The sequence below is a fragment of the Oryzias latipes genome, chromosome 12, assembly GCF_053564925.1.
Source record: "Oryzias latipes strain Hd-rR chromosome 12, Olatipes_Hd-rR_3.1".
In the NCBI taxonomy this organism is placed as follows: Eukaryota; Metazoa; Chordata; class Actinopteri; order Beloniformes; family Adrianichthyidae; genus Oryzias; species Oryzias latipes.
This window is the reverse complement of record NC_136248.1, coordinates 4,489,285-4,507,100: the sequence shown is the minus strand read 5'-3', so window position 1 is coordinate 4,507,100 and position 17,816 is coordinate 4,489,285. Positions and strand designations below refer to the sequence as shown.

The following is a 17,816-nucleotide window of genomic DNA, read 5'->3' as shown; positions in this document are numbered from 1 at the left end:
GGATCACAGGTGAGTCTAATGCAGTGTTTTTTAACACACTTTAACCTTGACAAAAATCCCGCGGCACACCAGCATCCAAAAAAAATAGATAAATAAAAAAAAAGAAAAAGCTCAGTCTGTATTGATCTACAGCCGCTCTGCAATCTCACATGCATTTTTGTGATAATTGTTGCAGAAAACGCTGGAAGCTGCAGCTGTTTTTTTCTAAAAGATGTATTAAAAATTAAGTCAAAAGATTCAAAAACTGTTTGATGTGTGTTCGTTGTTTTAAGACGTTAAGAGGAGAGACTCATTGTGCGCTAAGACAGTCACTTTACTGCATCATGGGAGATGTAGTGCCCGTAATCCGCCGACCGCAGAAAGACCAGCGTCTTTGAGCTTCATGGTTTTGTTCACTTGTTCCACGGTCTGACACCAGATTCTGTGGAAAGCCACACCGCTAAAGACGAGTTTTAGCTGGTGTTTTTGTTGGAACAGAGACTTTTTTGCGCTAAATCGAAACAAGGAAGTGAATACTTTAACCACTTCTGATTGGTCAGACTGATGACATGTGATTAAGCCTTCAAGAATGATTGGTGGAGACAGTTAAAGGGGCGGGACTTTTGCTTACACAGTTATAGCTGCAGCTAAATCGCGGTTTCCCGTTATTCTTATCAAAATGTCTTTAATAGAATCATATAAACACAAAGAAAAAATAATTTTATGATATTTCATATTCTTAACTTCTCAGTGTTTTATCAGGGCCTGTTTGGATGAACAAAGAGCTGATTTCCTGGAGATGGTAATTGCTTTTAGATCAGTTAATGAGGGCAATTTCTCACGGCACACTTGACCATCTCCCACGGCACACTAGTGTGCCGCGGCACACCGGTTGACAAACACTGCTCTAATGATTCATATAAGAGCTGTCAAGCATACAGGCGACTAGAAAAGGGCATTTCTTAACAAAGACAAAGCCCCTCCCATTTCATGCTGTCAGCAATGGCTCCCCATGGAAAAGAAATGTCACCAAATCGGAGAACGGAAATCATTTCTTTGCACAAAAAAGGTGAGGGCTACAAGAAGATTACCAAAGCTTTACATATCAGTCAAAACACTAAAGCAAAAGTGATCCAAAAATGGAAGAAAGATGGAAGTGAAACTATCTTACAGAGATGTCCAGACCATCCACGGAAGCTAACATCTCAACAGGAGCGTCTTCTGATGAGATGGGTTAAAGAAAATCATTCTGCAAGTTCACTGCAGTTAGCTAAAGCAGCAGAAAGCCAAACTGGAGAGACGGTTTCCCGTGACACCATCCGGCGCACACAGCAGAGGAATGACAGGCATGGTCATCGTCCATGAAGGAAGCCTCTCCTAAAGCCCATGCAGAAAAAAGCATGCCTAGAATCTGCTGGGGCCCATGCAGAAAAGATGAATACTACTGGGACTCTGGAGTGATGAGACAAAGATCTCAGTTTTTGGAACTAATGGTTTGAAAACTGTATGGCTTTGCAAAGGTGAGGATTTCAAGGAAAAATGTATGGTGCCTACAGTGAAACACGGTGGTGGCAGTGTCCTAATGTGGGCTGCAGGAGTGCTGCAGGTGTGGGGGGTCTGTATTTCATCGATGGTATCATGAACTCAACAATGTACTGCTCTATATTAAAGGAGAAGATGCTGCCATCACTTCATGCATTTGGTCGTCGAGCACTTTTCCAACACGACAACGATCCAAAACCCACTTCTAAAGCTGCTGCTGGATTTCTGAAGAACAGGGTGAAGGTGAATGAAAGGCCGAGTATGTCTGCTGATCTGAACCCAATCCAAAACCTGTGGGGAATTCTGAAGCCACAGGTTGAGCATCATCTCCATCCAGGCTCTAAAAGAGGTTATTCTTGAAGAATAGAAAAAAGAACAGATGCTGCAATATGTCACCAACTTGTTCATTCCATGCCTAGAAGACTTGGTGCTGTCCTTAGCCCTTGTGCTATCCTAGGCACTTTAACGTTGGGAGTTGGGTCATCTAGACCCACTAGACAGTGCACTGAACCTTTTTTCTTCAATGATTTGTGATCTTCACTGGTGTCCATGGATTACATGAAATCTTTTCACCTTTATCCACCTTTGTCAAGGTAGGGAGAACACGTCAAGGGTCATCTTGACCCCATAGGATAGCACAAGGGTTAAAAGTCACGGTGCTCATACAAAACACTAGATGTAGCAGTTTTTGCTGCAGGGTGTTTTCATTTTTTTCTTAAACCGATTTAAGTCAAACTGAAGATCATGTGATCTACGTTAGATCATTAACCGTATTTCATGTTATGGAAGTGTTCAATAAAACTCAACCTTGTGGAAAGTTTGAAAATGTTTCTTTTGTTCATTGAGCTACTGATTAAATTAGTACTTTTTCAAGGGGGTGTAATCAGTTTTGCTGAGCACTGCACACCTTAACCCTTGTGCTATCTTAGAAGACCCCCCCCCTTCCATTGACGTGTTCTCCCTACCATGACAAAGGTGGATAAAGGTGGAAAGATTTCATGTAATCCATGGACACCAGTGAAGATCACAAATCATTGAAGAAAAAAGGTTCAGAGCACTGTCTAGTGGGTCTAGATGACCCAACTCCCAACATTAAAGTACCTAGGATAGCACAAGGGTTAAAAAGAAAAATAGGACAAGATAAAGAAAGTTCTTAGCGTCCAGAAACATTTGAACGCACACCAGAATGCTGCTTCCCCTGACGTCCGCTGAGGCTCAGCTCCATCCTGACCTCCCATGTTCACCGTGTGCTTTTGAAAAAAAAAAGATGGTGATACTTTAACCGGATCTTCAATCTTAATTATGTTTTTCATTCCAGATCCATGTTTAAAAATACCTTTAAAAAAAACTGTATTTGGTGTTTTAACTGTTTTTTTCCTGATGGAAGACAAATAAAAAGAGAATTAAGCTAAAATTACATTTCTGTGTAGTTCTGTACTGAAATTGTTGCGAATCAGGAGCAGATGAATTTAAACTGTTAAAAAAAGATCATATTTGTGACATAGAAAACCCCCGCCCGGTGAGACACAGGCTTCCTGCTCTGCTCCATTCTGATCATTCACTTATAGACAAATAGATCCATGAACGTCTTTTAACATTTTAAAACGCAGAGTAGAAAAACACCAAAGAAAACTCTAAACAATCAGAAGCCCTTTTTTATTTATGTCAAAAACACAGAACTGAAAATCCAAAAAAACCAAACAAAAAGGAGGGATATCTGCTTCAGAAATATCAAACCCATTTCCTCTTTTCTTTTCTGACTGATGAAGGCAGCAGCTCCTCTTCATCTGCAGATCAAAACCAACTTTCCAAAAAACATTTCTTAGTATCTAAAGACCTGAAGAAACATTTATGTCCTTTTTGTTGAGCGCCATCAATCCACAAAAACGCCACGTCAGTCCTCCATCATCACACCAATCTGAAGGACTGCATCTGATCCAGCAGCGGAAACGAGAGGAAGTAACCCAGGACGGAACCCAGGACCACGCCCAGAAAGATCCAGGTGTTGTAGGACATGACACACAGCATCAGCATGTATCCCAGAACCACCTGCAGCACATGGAGGGCGGTCTGGATCACATGCAGCAGCCAGCTGAGGAGGAGGAGGAGGAGGAGGAGGAGGAGGAGGAGGAACACCATTAGGTTAGTCAAAACAACCCCCCAGTTCCTGTGATTTTTGCCCCAGGGGCAGGACAGAACTGGACAGATTTCCACAGGAATGTTATGACGGGCGTTTTGCAGCCACTGACCTGTTGGGGCCAGAGGTGTGCAGCTCCACGGGGGCCAGGGAGGTCTCCGGGCTGCCCTCCAGCATGGAGGCGCTTTCACTGTGCACGGACGGAGGGGGCGTGCACGCGGGCGCGCGCACGGCCAGCTGGGAGCCGCTCAGCCACACCCTCCACACTTTGAGCACCTCGTAAAAGAGCGCGAGCAGCAGAACCAGCAGCACGGACAGCACCATCCCTGCAGGGCAGAGACACCTCAGACCCCCGGAGAACCGAACGGCAGGACTTCCCCAGACTCTCCCCGCTTCATTTTAATACAAGGATGTTGAAGTCATGTTCGCTGGGTTGGATTTTCACAGGCTCGCTCTGAAGTTTTGCCCCAATTGTGAAAAGTGTATGAATAAAAACAAGTCAGAACAAATGCACGATACACTCATCTAGCTTTCTCAGCAGTAAATGTGTGATACTGTACAGTTTGACTGCAAACCAAATCTGCTTTTACTGAGGAGTTCCTGGATTCAAAAGGACCTTTCTGAACACTTCAGTGAGTTTTATGGAAAGCTGACACGCATGTTTCTGCGCATGTCATGAGTCATCCTAAAGAGAAAGACATGGCCATTGCTTGTAAAAGGTTTTTATGTAAATTCCAATGAAAAATATTGCTTTAATATTCATTGTTTTGGCATCTGGACCTCCTGTCTTCTTGAAACATTTCGCCACAGCAAAACACGGATAATTCCAGCCAACATAAACATTTAGAAGTACAGGAAAGGAAAAAAGTATTGGATCCCTTGGTGGTCCCCTTAAAAAGATATTGACAGTGTCGTCTTGATGGTTTATTTGGTGTGTTTTTGCGTTTTCTTTTCTTTTTCTCTCCGCGGTGGCCTTATGTTTGCCTCGGTTAGCACAGGGATGTCCAGCTAAGCTGCGTTTACCAGTTCTTCCTCCAGACACCCGTTTGTTATTTTTCCTTTTTGATTTTGGGGGGAACTCTGGGTGGAGAATTGAATTTCTCCGTCAGGGGGAGGTAAGCGGCGTCTTCTTGGAATGCCGTTGCGTTTAAGCCTTTAAAGATCCTTGAGCCCGGCAAGCCCTGAAGATAGATAGGTTAGGGGTGGTGGGCAGGTTCTGGGGACATTTGTGGTGGTCATTTTTGCGTGGGCCCTAGCATCGTTTGATGTTTGTGATGGCGTCATTTGATATAGCGGCTTTGTCCCGGTTAGGCTGTTGTCAGAAGTGTAATTTATGTGAGATAGCCGCTCATTATGGGATTTCTGTTTCTCTGGGTTTGAGGAAAAATGGGTTATGGGACATTGTTATAGCGGGCTTGATCAGTATTGATGCCTTGCCCTTGGAGCAGAGGCCACTTGTGAAGCGTCTGCAGTGGGCGGAGTAGCCCGTTCCGTTGAGGATGATGTGATGACCGATTCTATAGGGACTGGGTATGACATGGGTAAGGATGTTCAGTTGGTCCCTGTGTTTCGTGAGTTTGAGGCAGATTCCTTCTTTAGTGCGCTTTAACGCACTGCTTCCAGTCTGAATTGGCGGCGTAACGTATGGGCGATTCTGGTCCATTGCAGGCTTGGGAGGCGGGTTCCTCGCTGTCTGTTCACGATAGGCTAAATTACAACTAATTGAAAGAGGTTATCCTCTGGCACTATGAACTTGTGCCTCAAGGCCTATGGGCAACAGTTTAGGAGTTTTCAGAAGAAACCTACGGTGATTTTGCTAAAGATAAGTCCCTCCACTTTGATAGATGGTGTAAAGCGAGTACAGCATGTGATTTTGCTTCGTTACAGGAGATTAAAAACTGTCTGGTTGACCTAAATATGCAGTGGGTGACGCCCTTGCAACAAGCTGCTGGACATGCATGGACGACAACTCTGACGAGAATTGGTTCAGAGATCCAGCTTTTATTTTGGTAGTCCAATTCCGCTTATCGGCGAGTTCATTTGCATGTTAGCTAAATATTTGGTTTGGAGTTAAACCTTAAGCTCCAAACTAAATATTTACTTAGGAGTTAAATATTTAGCTCTAAGCTAAATATGTAACTAAAAAGCAAAATATTTAATTTGGACTTAATTCTAAAAAAATATGTAACTTTAAATTAAATATTAAACTTTCTAACTAAATCTTTAGTGAGTAAATGTAATATCTATAAATGTATGAATTAAAAAATGATAAAATATATTTTAAAAATAAAACCTGTTATTTTTCTCCTAAAATAGGCTAAATAACCAAACATATTGCTGTCAATATTCGACCGGGTAACTTTCCAAACGGCACCCATAATATCCTTTTTGTGCTGTTGACCCATCAGTGAGGAGAATCGGGCTGCCGGGACGCTCGTGGGTCTAAAGGTTTGTGGGAATTATGGCAGCTGCGAATCAAAAAAAGCAAGAAAAGAAAAAAAGAAAACCCAAACTCTCAAGAATTCATTTTTAGTGCTGCAAATATTTATTAGTCATGCAATTGTCAGGATTATTTATCTCCTTTTATTTTTAGTGTGAATTTGAAAATGTAAAGGAGTTTGTTCCTCCAGACAGCTTCCAGTACCAGCAGAGACGTATAGAAAAACATTTTGGGTAAAGCCTTTAAGATTGTTTCTATATGTTTCTTAAGCTTCTCAGTTTGTTTCATTACCACAATAAACGTTTTTAATGGCAAAAGCCCTTAGTTCCATTTAAATCCCTGGTTCTGTGAAGTCTGACAGTAAACCATGTATGCTAGAAAATGATTCTCTCGTGTCGTTCAAAAAGCGTTTTATTCAGAAATTTTACTGATAAAATCCTTAACTACAATGATTTTAATTTACAAATTCACCTTTAAAGTCCCTTTCCTCAGTCTCTTTAAATCTTTTTTTTAATACTTCCACCCAAGAACCATCTGTTTCTTTATCCAGTGATTTTAAACGAACAAAGGTTGACAAAAATCACAAACTCTTACGATAAAAACAAACACAAAGCAGTTTTTTGACTGATAAGAATAAAATATATGGTTTTCGAAAGGAAAATAATGCATTTTTCATTGAATATTGATGGTATTTCGTTACAATTGTTACATTTTTAGTTAAAATCCTGCGTCAAAAGTGTCTGATCAAAGATGTGACGTGATCCATCTGCTAACAAACTCCACACATTAGGCTCCGCCCTCAACCCCCAGGCGAAAACCTCAGCAGCTTACCTGCCGGACTGTGCACATCCCAGAAGTCAAACAGCAGCGTGACACTGCTGAACACCCCGAAAGTCATCTACAAAGACAGAGACGTTCAAGCTGAGGGTTTGCTTCTGTAACATTGCCCAAGTATAAATGATAAATGAACACAGCAAAATCTGGGTCTTAAAAAAGTAAGAAGACTTTTATTGCAATTGTTCTTTTTTTTTGTCTAGCAAGAAAAATAATCTTATCAAGAAAGATTTTCAACAGCAAAGTAACCTTAGTTTGGGAAAACATGACTTGGTGAGTAGTGTTTTTCTTAAAATAGCAACTCTTGGTAAGACGGTTTTCTTTCGCCAATGGCAGATTTTTTGCATATTTAAGGCCATTTTTTCTAATTTGAAAAACTTTTGACTCATTTCTAGGGGTCTGTTTGTTGCAGTGAAGGAATTTCGGAACAGTCTGTCCAACAACTTTATGATTTCATTGGAGCAAAACGCAGTAAAGAACTCTTTTTACATGACTATAAAGCTCTGAATAAAGGAACATAAACAGATTCAGAGAGTTTCCCAGACTGCAGTGGGGGTGGAGCTCAGCATCACTCATCACCTCACAGCAAGGAGGCCCCGCTGTGAAACAACGCCGGAAGACTCCTGTGTGGCGTTTGCACCATCCTGGAGGAATTCTTTGGCCTCTTCCTTTTACATTCCCAAAAGAACATCTGCACACTTTAGGCTGAAATCCCCCCCCCCCCCCCCAGGAGTAAGGGAGAGATGGTGCGTCTATGGAAAGCCATTTTAACATTTAAAAGCTAGACTGGATGTGTGTTGCAGATATCTGTATTTCAGTTTTTCCTAGTCAAAAAGAACATTTCAGATATCCGCAACTACATTGCAGATATCTATAATGCAGTTTTTGACTAAGCAAATCTCTATTGGTCGTTTCGACTAATCACAATTATGTTACAGATATCTTGAATTACAATTCCAACTATCCAAAATGTAATTACGACTAGTCATAAAGACGTTGGTGATATCTACAGTGTTCATTCCTGATAGTCAAACTTAACTTTTTAACGTTAAAATGGCCTGCGATATGCGTCTGCATGGCAGACCTGTCGATGACCTGTCAAAGTGTCACCGCCATTGACTGTAAAAACAGATCAACCCCTCCCCTCTTCTGTTCCCAAATAGGAGTCACCATTGCTTCCAGATACGGGCGCCGCCATGTTGAAACTGGTCAACAGTGATTGTCCACTGGTTTCAACATAGCAGCGCCCGTATCAGGAAGCAATGGCGAGGGATTTTGCCTCGGAGGGAAGGTGACGTCACACCTTGTTTTTGCCGTCTGTGGTCACTGCTTCGCTCAGCGCCCCCCGTCCCTCTGATCAGTCTGTTTTTTTCACAGATATGCAGCAGATTCTGTTCTGCCAAAGCTCGGCTGTCAGCAGAGATGGCCGAAGTCAAGATGAGTGGACAGGCAAAGCATTGTTCCCATAAAAAACCCACACAAAGACCGACAGACCAGACTGTGCCATCCAATCAGCAGGCCAGCCCCTCCCACGACTTCCTGAATGATCCTGTCCAGACATGAGAGCACCTGCAACCTCATGGCAGCCTGAAAAAGCTCACTCTGTCTGCACTGATGAAACAGGAGCTACATTGTAATCTGTCAAGCCCGCTATATCTGAGAACTGACAGACTTGTTTTAATTAAAATGTTTTTTTCAAACCCTCTGATGAAATCCACAAAAAAATGACAGTATGTTTTTTAATGAGGAATAGTATCAATTAGGAAATGTTGGGTGATTAAGAAAATCTTTGATAACAACCATCTTACATGCAAAAAATATTGAAATTAGTCTTCAGGACAAAAGATCCTTCTTTACCCACTGTCTCAAATGTGATACACACATTTATAACATGATGTAACTGTCTTAAAAAGAATTGGTTATCAACACATTTTGCTTTATTTCAATACAGTAATTGGTCCATTTTAATACATTAATTTTTTTTTAAATTACAGTGTTTTATTTTTCCATTTTATCTTCTTTTACTTTGAACAGCAGCACGTTCCTTTCAAAATAAAATCCCCCCTGTTAGATAAGATTTTCCTGATTTACTTGAATTCAAACATGGCGTTTTCTATCATTATGACTTTGGTGCTCGTCATCCCTTTTCTGCTTTTGCTGTAGAATACAAACATAACATTTAAAAAACATCTCTATATCTGTAAATGCAATAAGAACTTTCCCTCTGAATGGAAACTAACACTGCTGTGAAGCAAAAGATAAAGATAGGTGCTTCAAAATTATTCCAATAATAAATAAATCCATCAGAGCAGGTACAGTCCTGGATAGTTTGGCGCCTTGGGCGAAACACTGGACGGTGCACCCCATCCTCACCCCCCTATTCTCACTATAGTAGCAAGTTGTAGTAGCAAGTTGACACGATAGTAGGAGCTTCCCAGCATAAATTTCATTAACTTTACATGGAAATAGGTGGTTTAGTCCAGGAAAACGGCAGTGAAATAAAAACTTTCAAAGCCTGTTTTTGTTTTTTACGGCGCTTCTGCGCCCCCTACAAGATTGCGCCCTTTCCTACCGCCCACATTGCCCATAGGAAAAACCGCCACTGCATCAGAGATTAAACCTTTTATCATCATTTTGCTCAGTTATCTGACAAGTTAAAAATCTAAACAGAAATGACTAAACCTATAAAACTAAAGGAAACAAACTAAAACTACAAACTCATTAGTTATTCAAATTGTTAGCATTTTTCTTTAAAGCCAAAGAGCCACAATGAACGAATAAAAGAGCTGCATGTGGTTCTGGAGCCTCAGGTTGCAGAGCTTAATCTATACAATTCTGAAAATCGCTAAATGCATTAGACATTAAAATAACACATTAAATTTATCTTATACTCAGTATTGCCCCTTTATGAATCAATGCCTCATACCAAAATTGATCAAAATCAAAATTGTTCTGCAGATAATTTGCTTGTCCGCATATTTTGCATATTATATTTAAATATGGCTGTTTGCACTGTAGCATCAGATGAATGCTTTTTCCTCTGTGCTGTCAATCATGTGTGTCCTATATAACATATAGGACACACAAGACAATATCTAAACCTGTTTTTGAGATTTCATGGAAGCAGCGTCATAAATTGAGCAGGAAAAGCGCTTCTACTGCATAATCTTCTGTGTTTGTATTCTGTTGAGTAAGAGGAGTTTGACCTCCTGCACATCTTAGGATACGAGCAGCAGGGAGGAGACACAGCAGCCCTTCCGCTTTCAGTTATCAGGAATGCGACTGTCATGAAGACGCCACAGAATACCGAATCAGTAGGACACGATGACCTGAGATGTACCATCTGTCACACTGAACGCTCCTCTGCTCACCGCCTAAAGTCAGGAATCAGTTTGCAAACAGCAGCTCAGCCGGCAGCTCATGCCTTCAACTGCCAAACCACATTTGAGTCACCCAATCATCAGGATTTGAAGAAGCCCAGATACCGTGACTCAACTTCAAGACGTCAGATCTGCAGAAACGGGAACCTTCACTTAACCATCATGAGTTCTTACCTAAAGAAATGCCGAACAACACCAGGAAAAGAAGAAAAAACTTTTAAGTAGAAAAGTTACTCAACTGGGTCGGATAGAAAGAACTAAACCTGCACCGTTGTGCGCCTGAAAACACTTAGATTTGCCCTGCAGCCAAACCAAAGTTACGTCAGCAGAAAACGAGGAACTCAAGAGCCTAAAAGTCCAAGGACACCGTGAAGTATTGAACTAGGTAGACCAGGAGAGACTAATGCAGCAGCTGCAGACGGTGGTGAGCTGTCACAGGTTTCTGTGCGTCTGCGGTCGGTTGAAACAGCACAGCAGGACATTCGTGGCAGAGCGTTTTCATACACCTTCATTGTACCTTTCCACTTCAAGTCTCTGTTTTGGAGGAGAAAAAGACATTTTATGGCACTGTCACACGATCCTCAGTGCATTATGACCGGGAAACCAGGACCAGTATGACAAACATGTTAGTATCCAGTATAAAAGTCATTTATTGATTTACATGTAAAGGCTCCTTCATTTCTATAAATCTGTCATTCAAATCATCTGCTGGGGATTTTAGGCATATTATATATTATTAAGAGGGAAATATATACTAAGAAAGAGCGTCAACTGCTTTAGGCGTCAACAATAACAAAATAAAAAATTAAATTTACAATCCAAACAAGCTGAAACAAGTAAACAATCGGTTTATGCTGGAAATGAAAAACAAAGCATCACAAAATGACGTGAAAAGCGACAGCTTTAGGGTGGAGACAAATGACTTTCTTCTGCTATAGTTCCACAGGTGAGAGAGCCGTCAACTCACGTGCATTGTCGCAAATTCCCAGATCCAAACTGCGGTTCAGTCTGCGGTGAGTTCGGCTCCCATCACTGGTCCAGGAGAAGGACTTCAAAAGTTCGGGACCTACCAAACGAAACCATGGCATTAACACACCTCTCTAAAGGACAGAAACACCCAACCCCTCGTGACTTCCATGCGACCAAAGGATCACGGGTAATGCAGTTGCTGGGTCAGCGCTTTCAAAGCGCGAAATAGAAAAATTAAAATAAAAACGTGAATATCATTCGAATTTCAAGCACAGATACAAAATTCTGCCTCAGTGGTTATTCACAACCAAACACCTATACTAAGGACGAGGCACGTTTCATATCTTTGGTGCAATAAGCGGAAATAAGCCCAGAATAACGTGATGTTTACTTCTGTCAAACCGGAAGTTCTGGAACACGTGACTAACGGAAAGACCCGAGTAGACTCGTAAAAGTCCGGTTCTTGGTGACGAATAGGGCTTAACAGAGACAATAAGCAGACTTAAAATAGATTTTGTAATGCAATTATGCTTTTGCTGCCATCAACAGTATAATGTCATTTTATTTAACAACAGAAATTAAGTAGGTTTAATAGATTTTTACATTTCAATTTGAGCAAAAACTGTCACATTAAAAATATATTTATTAAACACTCAAAGCATTTTTATTTCATATTTGGTTCATTTTCATCAGAATTATTCAACACAGAGGCCTACACTTTACAGATAACAAATTAAATGGTTGTTTTTTTAAACACCGGATCTTTGAAATGAGAGGAATTTTCCACTTTGTGGAGGTGAGCGTTTTATTTGTGACTGAAGCTGCTTTTGCAGACATGAGCTGCACTCGTTACTCCAACAAGTGATGTGGAAACAGGAGAAAAAAATACAGGTTTCAGAATCCAGCAGGGTTAAGGCCTGGAGCCACACCGACACTTCCACACAAACAGACTTCTTTAATACAACAAACATCAACAAAACAGAACAATGATCAGGTTTAGCTGCAAAAACTTTAAACCTTACCAACAACATTTGTCTGTTGTTAGCTAAATAACTGACTCCACAAAAACAGAACAGCTAAAATTTCTTTAAGATTATCGATTTGTGCTGACAGAATTTGGAATATTTTAGACAACGATGTCAAACAGTCCTGCTTCATTTACATATTTAAAAGGAAACTGAAATTGCAATTATTGTCAGCATATTCTATACAATGTTGCTGTGGCCTAAACCACTTATGGATGTGTTTGTTATTTGTCTGTTTGTGGCGCGTTCATGGCTACGCATCTGAGTTTATGTTGTGCAAGCTGCCTGACTTATTCACTAACACTTTCCACTAATATTACCATCAAATTTCTTGTATTAATATTTTATTTATTTATTATAATATTTTTCTTTTCCACTCATTTTCATTCTTGTATGCTTGGCTAAAATGTTGGAGCCCTGATAATAAGCATCTGCTTCTGGGTATCCATTTTTTCCACATTTTTTATTGTGAGGTGATTTGTTATTTGTGACACATTGTGGAAAAGTGAACTAAACTAAACTACTTCAAACTTTAACATTAGTTCATTTTTTAAATGAGTAACTCTGCAGCGAACAACAGTGGATTCCTTCATATCAGTAATGAATTTACATCATCACATTATTATATTGATTATTGATTATCCTCAGAAAGAAGTCTTACATCTTTTCAGTAAACATTAATGATATACACTTTAGGTAACCAATAATTAACAATCATTGATTATTATTAGAACACATAATCACATTAAACCAGTAATTATTGCTACACATTGCAGATCAAGTAAAGAAAATCAATAGCTTGTTGATTGTAATGAAAACATTTCAGTAATCATTATTGCACATTACAATGTAATACTTGGTTGTAATTAAAAGAGCTTTGATTATTTCAACACAGTCAAGTTCACGCATGTATTTGGAATTCTTCAAACACCTGTTTTTAACTCCTCCTATCTTCATATGAAATCATCCAGACTTTTTTTTTTAAAACAAAAGAAAATCTATTTGATACCATTTTTGCTGTCCTTGCCTTCTTACTGCTCGGTCCACCGCTGGATTCAGAAGCGTCAGCCATTCCATCCTGCAAACCTTTGCTGCAAATCTTCACAGGACAACCTATGCAGCTCTGTGCTGCAAGGAAATGCTTCACTTTGGAGGCGATACTTTCGGGTCACTGCAGACCAGGCTAAAACTGGAAAATCCTAAAACTGTGCTTTTGAACCGGATCTTTCCAGACATGGGGGCTTAGTGGAGCCGACATTTCCTGCTCGCCTGTGTTCACGCTCACAGGGGCTGCCAATTTGGGCACCTGACATCATATTCATATTTCATGTAACTTATTAAATAAATCTGTTTATTACAGTTTTGAATTCTCCAAGTTGTTTAAAATGTGCTTCAACAGGTTTACATGTGTGTGGAAACGACAAATCCGGTATAAACAATGTAGTAATGCAAATGTTTTGAGTACATGTGTCAACTAGCATGCTGCATTAATATCTTGATATATTTTTACAATAATTACAAGTTTGAAAAGTATTTTTAATTTTTCCCTTAACTCAAAAAACAGGTTTATGGTTAATTTAACTTTTTTTTTGCTTTCAAATGTTTTCTTTTGTCCCTCCTTATGTTTTGTTACAAAGCAGAAACAGTGTTTTGTTAATAATGACATTCAAATATTTAAGATTTAATCCAACTCGAATATTTACTTTTTGCTTTAGGTGTTAACTTTTGACATATAAAACAAAATTCTTTGAAAAACTGACTGTTTATGTTGGACATGAATAATGTAAATACCTTATTTTGTTAATCAAAAATATAGCAAAGTTCATACGAGAAGCAGTGGAAAAATCTTTTAAAGATAATTAAACACAAAAATATGAATAAGCCGCAAGAAAACGACGTCATAATTTATTATATTTCACAGTACACTTTTCAACATGACATGTACTGGTTAAGGTGCTATATGCATACTGCACCTGTAGAAAAAAACTAGAAGATCAGCAGAAAACAGGCGTCATGATCTGCAACAGGAGGAATCAGCAGGAAGATGAAACTCTGCTGCACGGAGGAGGCACAAGAACAAAAGGAAAACGGTGAAACGTCCAGCCGTTCAGTGTCTGAGGCTGCTTCTGCAGACACCAGCTGCACTGGTTACACTGGAGAAAATCCAGGAGGGTTAAGGCCTGCAGCCACACACACACACAGACTTCTTTTATACAACACACATCAACAAAACAGAACATTTTTTCTAGTTTAGCTGCAAAACCTTTAAATCTTACCAAGAATGTTTGTCTGTTGTTAGCTAAATTACTGATTCCATTTGATGTGAGACACAAAAACAGAACAGCTAAAATTGCTTTAAGATTGATCGATTTGTGCTGACAGAATTCACACTTTAAAATTAGTAAACTTTATTAACAATAAAAAAGAGATTAAAAGATAAAATCTGAGACATTATTGATTATTTTTCTAAAAAGATATTCTGTCTCGGTCGTAATCTGTTAAATCGAAGTTAATCTGACCACAAACTCGACAAACACACTTGATTCGATTTGAAGTGTCTGCAGTGAACAGGAGTGGAGTCTTTCATTTTTCATACATTTACATCAATCTATCTGCAAAACTAAACCTAGCAACCAGAGATATGTAAACAGATATAGTTATATAAACAAGATTTGGCTGAAATGCTCGTCAGCTGTGAAACAAGAGGAAGTAGAGGCTCACTAACACAAACTGAAATGTTTTAATGAAGTGTGAGAAAGACTGCAGATGAATGAGGGATATGAGCCCCCCCCATGCACATATTTAGCTAGACAAACACACCCACGTAGCAGATAAGATCAGTCAGAATTCTCACGTTCACATTAGTAAAAAAGTGCATGTTTTATGTTAAGGCAGAGAAAAATCCACAGTGACATCTCAGGTCACGATGATTCCCAGCGGCGTGTCGCGCCGTGACGCTGAACTCGGCATTAAATGCCCGTTTAAATAATGTTCACACCTTTTGTTTGGCTGCTGGAAAACAGCTTGGTGGAAAACCTGCCATTTCTCTGAAGCAACGCCAGGGGGGGCTAAAGAGAAACACAGGCACCTTCACATAGAGAGAAAAACAGGGTTTTTCAAGGTCAGAGAGTGAATGTAAATCACAAAGACGTTATTATTGGGCTCAGACAAAATGTCTGTGTTCATGCTCTCAAAAACCAACCAAATTCTGGCTGTTACAAAGAGGTCACATTGGTCCTCCTCACAGAGAAGTTTGGGGGCTCTTGTCCTCAGCTGCTGCTGTCGTCTGTGTGTCCCCCCGGACACACAGACGACAGCAGCAGCTGAGGTGCAGCGTCGCATCCTTACGTCCAGAGCCAGGGGAGCAGGGGGGCAGCAACACACAAAAAGACCAGACTCAAGACAAACCAGTCAGAACAATCAGCAGGTAAAGTGGTCTTTAAAGGCATCACAGATGCATTCAATATTCTTAGGAAAAGAAGATCCGATTTCAGTCTGTATTAAGGGTCCAACGTGTCCAGGAGCCGGACGTCCTAAATGCTCTACGAGGGTCAAAAGGCCACTTTGAGGCACAATGATTCTGGACGTTCCCTTTTTTAGTCCAACATGTCTGAGATCAAACTAAAATGAGAGATTTCTCCCTCATAAAAAGGACAAAATCATCTGTTTTCTCCATCTCTGTCCATCCAGCATGTCCTTGCCTGGATTTGGATGGGTGGGGCTACAGCAAGCCCCGCCCATTTCTCTACTGCTGGCTGTTGAAGCTGGAACCCATCGTGCTGCAGCTTTCCTCGTAGGTCGGTGGAGGTTCTGCAACACACATTTGTGACAAAGTCAGAGGACGTTGGATTGTAAGGATTATGGTGGTAATGCGCACATTTCAAAAGTTGCATAACCCTCCGTTCATAAAGGACAGCAGCTGCATTCAGTCGTCCACACCTTCAGGGTGTGGGTGGAGGTGGGCACAGGTCTTGGGGGCAGCAGCATACCACCCCTACCAGAAGGTTAAGGAGGTGTTCTGAACCAGGTGTTGGATCTGTCACGCTTCACTAGAAAGACATCCAGGTGGCATTCGGATGTCCAAATCACCTTAAAATCCCACTTGGATTCGTTTTTGGATCTGTTTCCAAAGTGTTCCCAGTGGTTTTTATTATGGTTTTGAGCCCAAATCAAGAAGCTGTGGTTTTTTTAGGACAGGTTTTCTTTTGTCTCGTTTCTGCAGAGCGGCAGGTGTTCATTAGAAATTCACCTGAGTTGTAGGCGGGAACGTTGGTGTGGAGCAACCTCCCCCTTCCCCTCACCCATAACTCAAAGCTCCTTGTTTACACACGCTCCCGCTAGCTTATAGCCCCTCAAACCTCCAACCTAATAATACTGGTGCAAAAAAAAAACGGCAAAATTTTGGACCTATCTAGCCGTACGGTTCTGATCCAGACTCCAGCTCAGACGTGGAAAACAAAGACTTACATGGATCTATTTGTCTGCAAGCGGATGTATCAGAATGGAGCAGAGCAGGAAGCTTCTACATCTAAGTAAAAACCTTTTCAAACTGTATTTTTACGTCTCCTCCTCATTTATGATTTGAATAAAGAGATACTCAGAAAAGGAATTTTAATCTTAATTTTCTTTATATTTGTCCTCCATTATCAAAAAGAATGCCACAAAATCAGAGTGGGTCTTTAACTTGCTCTTCTAACTGGGGAGAAGTTGTGTCCCTTCTTCCCAAGAGCTGAGCTTCACCCCCGTCTTTACTGAGACCCCGGCTTGCATAAAGAAAGCTCGTTTCTGGTTTGTGTATCTGAGTTTCTGGTTTGTGTATCTGAGTTTCTGGTTTGTGTATCTGAGTTTCTGGTTTGTGTATCTGAGTTTCTGGTTTGTGTATCTGAGTTTCTGGTTTGTGTATCTGAGTTTCTGGTTTGTGTATCTGAGTTTCTGGTTTGTGTATCTGAGTTTCGGTTTGTGTATCTGAGTTTCTGGTTTGTGTATCTGAGTTTCTGGTTTGTGTATCTGAGTTTCTGGTTTGTGTTTCTGAGTTTCTGGTTTGTGTATCTGAGTTTCTGGTTTGTGTATCTGAGTTTCTGGTTTGTGTATCTGAGTTTCTGGTTTGTGTATCTGAGTTTCTGGTTTGTGTATCTGAGTTTCTGGTTTGTGTATCTGAGTTTCTGGTTTGTGTTTCTGAGTTTCTGGTTTGTGTATCTGAGTTTCTGGTTTGTGTATCTGAGTTTCTGGTTTGTGTATCTGAGTTTCTGGTTTGTGTATCTGAGTTTCTGGTTTGTGTATCTGAGTTTCTGGTTTGTGTATCTGAGTTTCTGGTTTGTGTATCTGAGTTTCTGGTTTGTGTATCTGAGTTTCGGTTTGTGTATCTGAGTTTCTGGTTTGTGTATCTGAGTTTCTGGTTTGTGTATCTGAGTTTCTGGTTTGTGTTTCTGAGTTTCTGGTTTGTGTATCTGAGTTTCTGGTTTGTGTATCTGAGTTTCTGGTTTGTGTATCTGAGTTTCTGGTTTGTGTAT

At 40.4% G+C, this 17,816-nt stretch overlaps 2 protein-coding genes across 4 annotated transcripts in view; both read right to left on the bottom strand.

The window, feature by feature from the left end:
• Positions 1 to 3,158: 3,158 nt before the first annotated feature.
• slc31a2 (solute carrier family 31 member 2) lies at positions 3,159 to 11,702 on the bottom strand. Of its 3 annotated transcripts, none has more exons than XM_004075090.3 (4): positions 11,280 to 11,702; positions 6,930 to 6,996; positions 3,771 to 3,984; positions 3,159 to 3,613 (listed from the first exon to the last, which is right to left on the bottom strand). In XM_004075090.3, the coding sequence occupies exons 1-4, from the start codon at positions 11,283 to 11,285 to the stop codon at positions 3,430 to 3,432; spliced, it is 471 nt and encodes a 156-aa protein (XP_004075138.1). In that variant the 5' UTR covers positions 11,286 to 11,702; the 3' UTR covers positions 3,159 to 3,429. The 3 variants fall into 3 exon arrangements, with proteins under 3 accessions (XP_004075138.1, XP_078811772.1, XP_078811771.1); XM_078955646.1 differs by having other exon boundaries at positions 3,771 to 4,112; positions 11,280 to 11,378; XM_078955645.1 differs by lacking the exon at positions 6,930 to 6,996 and having other exon boundaries at positions 11,280 to 11,692.
• Positions 11,703 to 14,178: 2,476 nt separating this feature from the next.
• Positions 14,179 to 17,816, bottom strand: part of arrdc1b (arrestin domain containing 1b) — a 49,749-nt gene continuing 46,111 nt past the window's right edge. Inside the window, exon 9 of the mRNA XM_078955641.1 lies at positions 14,179 to 16,116. Within this exon, the coding sequence (XP_078811767.1) occupies positions 16,052 to 16,116 (65 nt within the window). The 3' untranslated portion in view covers positions 14,179 to 16,051. The remainder of the gene's footprint in view (positions 16,117 to 17,816) is intronic.

Excerpts from the sequence above, each read along its gene's own strand:
- slc31a2 (XM_078955645.1), bottom strand. The coding sequence starts at position 11,400 with ATGCCATGGTTTCGTTTGGTAGGTCCCGAACTTTTGAAGTCCTTCTCC. Across the intron at positions 3,985-11,279 it reads GGGAATTTGCGACAATGCAC|GGATGGTGCTGTCCGTGCTG; the intron begins GTGAGTTGACGG and ends TCTGCCCTGCAG. Across the intron at positions 3,614-3,770 it reads CACACCTCTGGCCCCAACAG|CTGGCTGCTGCATGTGATCC; the intron begins GTCAGTGGCTGC and ends CCTCCTCCTCAG.